The sequence below is a fragment of the Falco punctatus genome, assembly GCF_963210335.1.
Source record: "Falco punctatus genome assembly, chromosome: 9".
Classification (NCBI taxonomy): Eukaryota; Metazoa; Chordata; class Aves; order Falconiformes; family Falconidae; genus Falco; species Falco punctatus.
Genome location: NC_137589.1, coordinates 7602824 through 7611473, shown reverse-complemented (window position 1 = coordinate 7611473; position 8650 = coordinate 7602824). Strand labels below are relative to the sequence as shown.

Below are 8650 nucleotides of genomic sequence, written 5' to 3'. Positions count from 1 at the left end.
CTCAGGCATATGCGGGCAGGCAGTTACAGCTAATTAAATGCAACTTTCCTTTTTCCCAAGCCCCTACCTCTGAAAAATCTGACATTTCTAAATATTACTTTAGTTCCCGTTTCCTTCTCTTCTTTTTGTCTTCCTCCCCCCCAAAATAAAAAAAAATGTATTGACATTTGCATTATCCTACTGATTTATTTAGAATAAATATGTCAATTCAAAATTACAAATAAGCTAATGGCATGTCCAAGCAAGAGAACCACTCAAATAATTGAGCCACAGTATTAGCTGAAAATGAACTCTTCATATGCTTTCTTATGTCAGTCAAAACCAACATGAACATACCCATCTCAGTTTTAAACAGATTAATCCAATAGCAACTACAGCCTACTATACTGATTTATATCTCATCATATACACAGCTAGAAGGAGTACTTCTATCTCTGTGAAAGGTGTTGGGAGGTTCAGGATTTGCCAAACTGATAGATCTTTGTTGCATGAGCATTAAAGCTTTAATATTTTGATCCCATTGCAAGTAAGATTCAACTCTGTAATTATTATTTCACAGTCCGCACTTACTCATATTTTGAGGAACTGAAGCAGTGTTTTTCACTACATGTTGTCATTTTGAAATTAAAAGGCAGCTAAATGAAATTCTAACTTAAGGAAAAGTGCTGACTTAGTACTGGATAAACCGTGGCAGCAATTTGTAGTAAAAATCACTGTTTTATACAGTAAATGTCACAGTTAAGGATATCAGCTGACACAAGAATTTCAGCAAGGTCAGAGCCACAGAAGTCTCTCAGCTGAATTTTAAAATACAGGTAAAGACATCTAGAACTGTCATCTGGCAAAAATACACACAACACATACAATCTCATAAACAAGACTGAAGATGACCAAATATTTTGCTGTCTCCAAAGACCTGAACACTTCTTAGACATCTGACACCACCTCTCACCAACCTCTGAATTCAACCCACATTGAAGACCTAATTGACCAAAAAGGATATTCTAAATTGGGAACTTAACGAGGACTCTCTTTGTTGGCTCCAACTATCACACTGACGCAGAGGAGTAACGCTTGGTACGGACCTAACCACAGAAGCACGTCCAACAAAGAGAAGTGCCAACCACACTATTAAGACAGTCAGGAATACAGGACGTGGGCCTCAGAACAGTGCAGATTACCAGAAAATACACACAGACATGAGCTCTCTACAAGCAGTTTGTTTCATCAGCTCCTCTTCATGTTGTGCTGGTTCTATGCGTTGATTTGGAGGAGAGTTGGTGGGGAGTGGACACAAAAGAAAAAGGTGGGGAAAGAAAACACATATACCCCGCCTGTAACCGTTACTGTGTTGTCTTCAAAGTTAGTGAGGAAAATAAGAACATCTTCTCTGGCACCAGATGAATACCTGCCAAAAAGTAGTACCAAGATTAGCACCCTAACAGAGGAGAGAACAGCCGCGCTTGCTTCAGGAGTCTCCATTTCATCAACACCTGCCCATCCAGAGCATCTAAAACACATGCTGCACTTGGGGCAGCAAAGTATTACAGCAAAATTGAAGATATTAAGAGGACAGAGTAATTTCATTTTACACTGCTACAGGGTCACTATACTCTGACTGCTTGCTCTATAAGCTTTACTTCTCATACCACAACTGCTGTACCCAGCAAGTCCCCAAGGACCCAGGCCTCACTAGCAGTTAATGATCCATTAGACAGCACCTTGATGCAAACCAGAAGGTGGCTAATGCTCTAACAAAGTGGTCCTAAACTACAATAACAGACAACATTCAAGGATTACAGCCACTATAAACCAGTAGTCATAGTTAATAACTGTAATATTTCATTAAAATGGCTAGAAATAATGCATACCAGACACCCAAACAATTACAGATGACCACAATGGTATTAGAAAACTTGTAATATAACATGAAAGAAAAAAAGCTAGCCACTGGCCACAGCACGACAAGTCTGTCTTCTCAGCATAAACTCTTCCTAGTTGTTTCACTATCACAGGCACAGGAGCATTCATTAAAGAACAGAAACTCAAGACAAATAACTGGCGGTATTATTAACAGCCACCGCAAACAAGCAGCATCTCTAAGAGCAGCAAGAAGACTTCTGCTCAGCTTCCAGGCAGCTCAGCCAATAAAACTGCCTTCATGGCTTCCATTTGCTTACGTTTTTGCTGAAGACTAGCACACCAGTAGCCATGTCAGAAGGCAAACCATTAGCTAGCCAAGTACAACCTGCTTTCACTAGAGAACAATTTGTACCTTCTAAACATAGGTTACAGAATACACATCAAACTTTGCGTGGTTTAACTCTATACCACAATCACTTCATTGTCCATTCATGCCCCTTTCAAATTCATTTGCAGACCTAGAACCAGAGTATTTAAAAAAAAAGAAAACAACTAAAAAACAAAAAAAAACACAACAAAACCACTATAGTCTTGGCTTAAATAGCAAAAGCAATTATATTAGCATATAACTCTGTAGCTTGATTTAGGCAGTCCTTTTAGACAGTACTGACAACATAGTAAAGAAGTAAACCCCTTTAAACTAAAAAGCTACCCCTAATATACTGCTATTGCAAAAACTGTATATGGAAGTTAGAAAAAAAAGAGGCAAAATTAATCTATTCCTATTTAATTTAGGTTAAAAATTCATTAGATATCAAATCAAATTTGGTATTAACAACATGAAAGACAATTCTTCAGAAAGCTTTGTATCTTAATAAATGAAAGGTATACCATTTTCCTAGTTTTGGCTGGGATAGATTTGATTTTCTTCCTACCAGCCGGTGCAGCGCTGTGTTTTGGATTTAGAATGAGAATAACGTTGCTAACACAGGGATGTTTCAGTCATCGCTAAGCAGTGCTTACTTAAGTCAAGGGTTTTTCAGTTCCCCACGCTCTGCCAGTGAGGAGGTGCGCGGGGGCTGGGAGGGAGCAGGGCCAGGACAGCTGACCCCAACTAGCCAAAGGGATATTCCGTACATGCTTATGTATGTATGAGCAGACCATCATGCTCAGTATAGAAACTGGGGGGCATTGGCCAGGGGCTGCCCATGGCTGCTCAAGGTCCGGCAGTGAGTGGTGAGCAATTGTATTGCACGTCACTTGTCCGTCTTCAGTTTTATAGCTTTCTCTTTTTTTGTTGTCTCCCTTTTAATTATTATTATTACATTGTTATTATAATATTTTATTTTATTTCAATTATTAAACTGCTCATATCTCAACCCACATGTTTTACATTTTTTTTCCGATTCTCCTCCCCATCCTGGGGGGGGTCAGGGCGGGGAGCGAGCAGCTGCGTGGTACTTAGTTGCCAACTGGGGTTAAACCACAACAACCATGACTGCTATGGCCCATTTATTAAGTATTATCATTAGGGCATTAGATTATATTTTTGTTGTATTGGGAAGATAGCATGAACCAGCTACACTGAAAGCATATAAAAAAGGGGACAAATAAAAAAAACCCAAACTATTTGGATAAAAGAGTGGAAGTGCCATTTCCACAAAAGTTCTGTAAAGCACTATTTTACTAGCAATATAGTTAGCCTTTGGCGATGTGCCATACACCCAGAGAAACACGAGGCCTATAAAAAGCCTGTGACATGGTGCAAAAGAGGGTTTTTAACACACCCTAAAACACACAGATGGCAATGACAAAGATATTTACATTTTGAAAGAATGCTCTTGTACCTTTGTAAAAATTGCAATCAATTTCATCACTGAAGGAGAAAGGTTTAGAAGATGAAGTTAAATTAATTTGGTTTCTTTCCCAGCTGGTTGTTTAGAATTCTAAATGGGTTTATTGCTTTCCAAAGGTGGATGAAATGACTACAGATGAAGTGACTGCTAGTTAAAAAAAGCCTTAAGATCCTCTGGCATAGAAGGCACTACCAAAATTGTAAACAGAATGTCATTTACTATTAACAACTGACTTGCCCTAAGGAACAAAAAGTTGGGAGAAAGGCCCATATAAGATGCTCTCCTTGCAACTAGCACAGTATAGATCACTAATTTTCTTGCATGCTTTTCTGTGGTGATATCCATCACTGTAACAAAGTGTGCACCACAAACAAACCACTTACATGGATATGCAGGTGTACTTGTAGTAATGACAAACTGGGATGCACTGCCCAGCACAGTAACAAAGCAATTCTGGTCTAAATACAACTTAGCTGTCAGAAACAGAAATTACCTATTTTTATCCTCACATTTCCAATAATCTGGCAAGACTCTTCTTCCGTTATGCATCTGCCACTACATTCTCCCCCTGAGTAACAAGGCCACTACCCACATGGTTTGAAGGTGTTCAGAGGCCTCAATCACTGTGTCTCCACTAGAGGTTAAAGCTCCTTCTGTGCAAACTTAGAATACAGCTTTCAGTTTAGTCTTGTTTTCTCCAAAATGAGTCTAGTCTGCACGTGCCTAAATCACTTGTGGAACAAATCAATGATCAGTAAGCAGGAACTTCTGGGGGATTCACTTTTAAAATCGCACTGCTGTTCCAAACAAAAACCCTAATGTAGATGTGCTCTCGGTTATGTCCAATATACCCAAGGGAAAATGAACAGTTCCAGCAGACCACGGGAAGGCAGCAGGATAGCCTGCTGAAACAACACATGGTGAAAATTTACCACCTACACCCTACAAACAGCGTTTACAGATTGAAACCAGACCCCACAGCTCCCAGCCCTGGAGAATCCCAAGCCTTTCCAGCAACGCCCTTTCGCATACTCCATTACTCTCCCCCACCTGCTTATGTGCAATTACAGCACCCAGCCTCCAGGATCCAGAGCGCTCAGGGAGCAACAGGGTACTGGATCGTGTCCTCCAACGACTCCCACAGACATTTGTGGGGGCAGGTTTTAAAAAGAAAACAAAAAACCACACCAGTAAGAACTGTACCAACCCTACATGCAATAAAGGGGTACTCATTTGGGGCTCAGCAGGAAGGGGAGACTGCAGGTGACATTACTTGACAGGTCCAGGCAGCAAAATTTGGGTGCTAAACAGTCCTCTGTATTCACACCTCTATGCCGATCACCGTTAGGACACTGCTCAAATGATCTGACAATGCAGACCCAGTCTTGTGGCAGTGGGCAAACAACCCCAAGGCCATTTTAAACACCCACACAGTAACGGCATCCTACTTCAGAGTGTGAGAAGACACATGATTTCTTTTTTTTTTTTTCAAACACCACATATTCCTGAAGAATATTCCTCTTTGATTTAGGAAATGAATTAATAATTAACATTCTCATAAGTCTACTGTTTCAGTGGTATTCATGGGACTGATAATTCTCCTACCCATCAATGCAAATCACTGTGAACTTCAGAGCTACTATGAAAAATACAGTGGTATTAATTTCTGGGGGAAGATTTTAATCACCTCTTTCAGGCAGTTTAAGAAACTGCTGTAGATTTTTGCATTGAAGTCTTACACAGAAGTAGAAATGTTTATCATTTAAGAAGCCTGTATAAACTCCTATTGTAACAATCACTTTCATAAATGGTCACCCAAACCACCTTCATTACTTTTACACTGAAAGCCCATATATCATTTCAAATCTCGGAATTTAAATCATACCTTTACAGTAAGGTATACTTACCAGGCTTTCTGTTTACACTACTAGATATAAAGAAAAATGCTACCAGAACAGCAACCTCTGTACCAACCACAAAATTGAATAAGTACTTTGACATCAATGAGTGTATAGGATCAAAATGAAGATTCAGCCACACAAGCATCTATGCCTTCTTTCAGTGACTGCAGGACACTGCAGGCATGTTTTCTGCCTAATCCTGATCTGCAAAGAGGTCCAAATTCCAAGTTTGCTAAGGCTGCTTTTCTGAAGCAACAGTTCGCCCGTCAACTAAAATGCAGTATTTCAGGGCATGCAGCTCTCTTATCTGTTGTTGATTTTTCCTAAATAAAAAGGTGGAATGGAGCAAAGTTTGGAATCAACTTCAGAAGTGCCCCAGGGCTGCCTCTGCTTTCTAAAGCTTTGTTTGTAAATAGAGAGGAATTTCTCACTTGGTCCCAAATACTGAATGACTATGAACACTTAAGTCACAGAGCTAAACAAAAACAAAAAAAACAAAAAAAACTTTAAAATATTTCAAAAACACAAACAACAACCTAGCTTTCTTATACCTTTCAATTCAGTCTTCTTTTTACCATCTTGAACCAGTTGCTGGCTGCTACTATGACCTGTCTGAACCTCATATGCTGTGGGGCTGGGTAACAGGCACCACAAGCATTAATGGCGGCTGCCAAAATGTTCTAGTAACAGTTGCCCAAATCTCATGAATTTAAGTCTGTTTTCAGACCTCAGAACCATCATCACAAAATACGGAAAAGCTCCTTCCACATTAAGGTTCTTGCAAATCCAAACAATTGCTCAGGGGAAAACTATGTTATTTATCCTCAGTCCCTAAAACAATTCAACTTGAGGTGAAGGGGGACAAACATGGAGAGCAGAGAGGAAAGGGAAGAGAAGTTAGTTGCTGAATTTTTGAAAGATAACGCATCCATTGTATTTCAGAAGTTAAAATATTTCCATGCACCACGTCTCAAATTATTTAAAAAACAAACAAACAAACAAACAAAAAAAAACCAAAAACCACAACAAACAAAAAAGAAAACCCAAAAGCAGAGTCAGAACCAGACACTGTCAGCAACAACTCACTACTGACTTCTGAGGCTGCAGGCAGCCGACTTGCCTGATCTCACAGCCTGGCTCTCACTCCAAATACACCTCCGCCTACACACACCCCCTACATACACACGTATCCCCCCTGCTGCCCCCGGGCCCCTGAGCGTAGTAGACTCACACTGAATTTCCTCCTGCCAAAACCAGCTGTATCCTACTTCCATTTAAAGTTTAACAAAACAAAACCACTTTTTACTGGTTCCACTCAGGAAATGCCGAGTTCTAAAGTTACAGAGGGCTCTAGAATGTGACAGGTCTGACAGGTAAAAAAAAAACCAAACTCTTTAAAAGTAGTTGCCTACTGATAGGAGAGGCAGGATTTAACCAGTAGAAGCATCTCTTTGCAACACTTTGGTTGCGTGCACGGTAAAATTATGGAAAGCTGGGGCTCTGGAACAAGAGCTTCTGAGGATGTTTCATTCAGACTAGCATATCCCAGCAAGTTTTGATTCAGAAAACAAAGTACTGTAAAGAGATGACGCATATTTCTTAATCTTCCATGCCAGAAATATAATATGAAATAAAAAAAAAAAAGCTTTATTTCAGAGGCCACAAAAAGCAGTGTCCTTTTTATAAAAGTAGAAAGCTTCCAGACATCCATATTTTTCAATGAGCATTGCTCAATAAATGTTGCAACCCTGAAGCTTTTAAATGTATTAAAGTGATGATATCATCACTTTAAAGGCACTTCAACAGAACATTATGGGAGAAACAATTTTCTTTTTTCAAACTCAAAATAACAGTAACCGAGTTGATTAAAAGCATTTTCTACTGAAAATATTTGCAATATCTGCATTTACAGGCTTCTCTAGGTAGGAGTGGCAAACAATTTACAAAATTCTGAAACAACAGAAAAGCTCCCATGAACTAGTATCACATGATAAACATTCCATTTCAGTTATACAAGATACATGCTATTAAAACATAATTTTTAAGTTGTAATGAGTAAGTAGAAATACTAAATAATAAATATTTGGAAGATATGATATTTCTACCTATTGTACTTAAAAGCTCAAAAATTTATTCAATTCCATGCATAGAGCTGCTCCAAAAGCCACATTGAATATATTGCCTTTGTTTGTGTAGGTTATGCACAAATAAATATTGGGATGACAGTTAAAGACATCCTTGAAGTAGTCTACCCAATAAATTTGGAAAGAGAATGAAGAGGAGGAGGAATGAAAAAGTCTAGCTGTATAAGATTCTCTTTGTTGCCTGCTTGTTAAGGAATCCTTCTGGCACAACTGAGGGGATTATGAATTCACATGTGAATTTATCCCCTATTAAACTTTTAGTAAAAGGGTCAGTTAGCAGGAATGATAAAGCTCAGGCACACCAGTCACATGCTGGCAGAGCATCTGTGACTAGCTCTACTCAGGCATATCACTGGTTTAGAGCTTTAACATCAAGAGGAAGCTATGGGGGAGGGTGGAGAACAGCCCACTTCTGAAAAGATTTGAAATAGTGCAAAGTACAGTTTCACATGAGACAAAGGCAGCATGACTGCAGGTCACGCTTTTTTTTATTTTTTTAATTCCTAAAGGGAACACTAAAAAGACAGTCCAGGCAAAAATCTCCCATCTCACTGGCAAAGGTTTTCACTACTCCCTTAAGATTTCGATAGTACTTTGGCTACTCAGATCTTCCTCTTTTCCAGCACAAACACTCCCGCTGTTGGGCCACCTTAGCTTCCAAGCAGCTCTCCTGGGCTTACAGCTCAATCACCGCTATATAGGTGGCAGGTAAACTGTGCAGTAACCTTGCCAGTGCTGAAGCCTGATCAAAATTTACATTGACACATCACCTCGATGTCGCATACTTTCTATTTAAAATTCACCCTTTTTATATATAATACATACATGTATGCAGTTACGCAAAGTAATGTAGAGAGCGATCCTGTTTGCACCTTCCTACCGTTGT

At 39.4% G+C, this 8650-nt stretch overlaps 1 protein-coding gene across 1 annotated transcript in view; it reads right to left on the bottom strand.

The window, feature by feature from the left end:
• Positions 1 to 750: 750 nt before the first annotated feature.
• The window catches only part of LOC308070010 (leucine-rich melanocyte differentiation-associated protein-like), a 46299-nt gene continuing 38399 nt past the window's right edge, over positions 751 to 8650 (bottom strand). Inside the window, exon 3 of the mRNA XM_080403246.1 lies at positions 751 to 1408. Coding sequence (XP_080259372.1) covers positions 1255 to 1408 — 154 coding nt within the window. The 3' untranslated portion in view covers positions 751 to 1254. The remainder of the gene's footprint in view (positions 1409 to 8650) is intronic.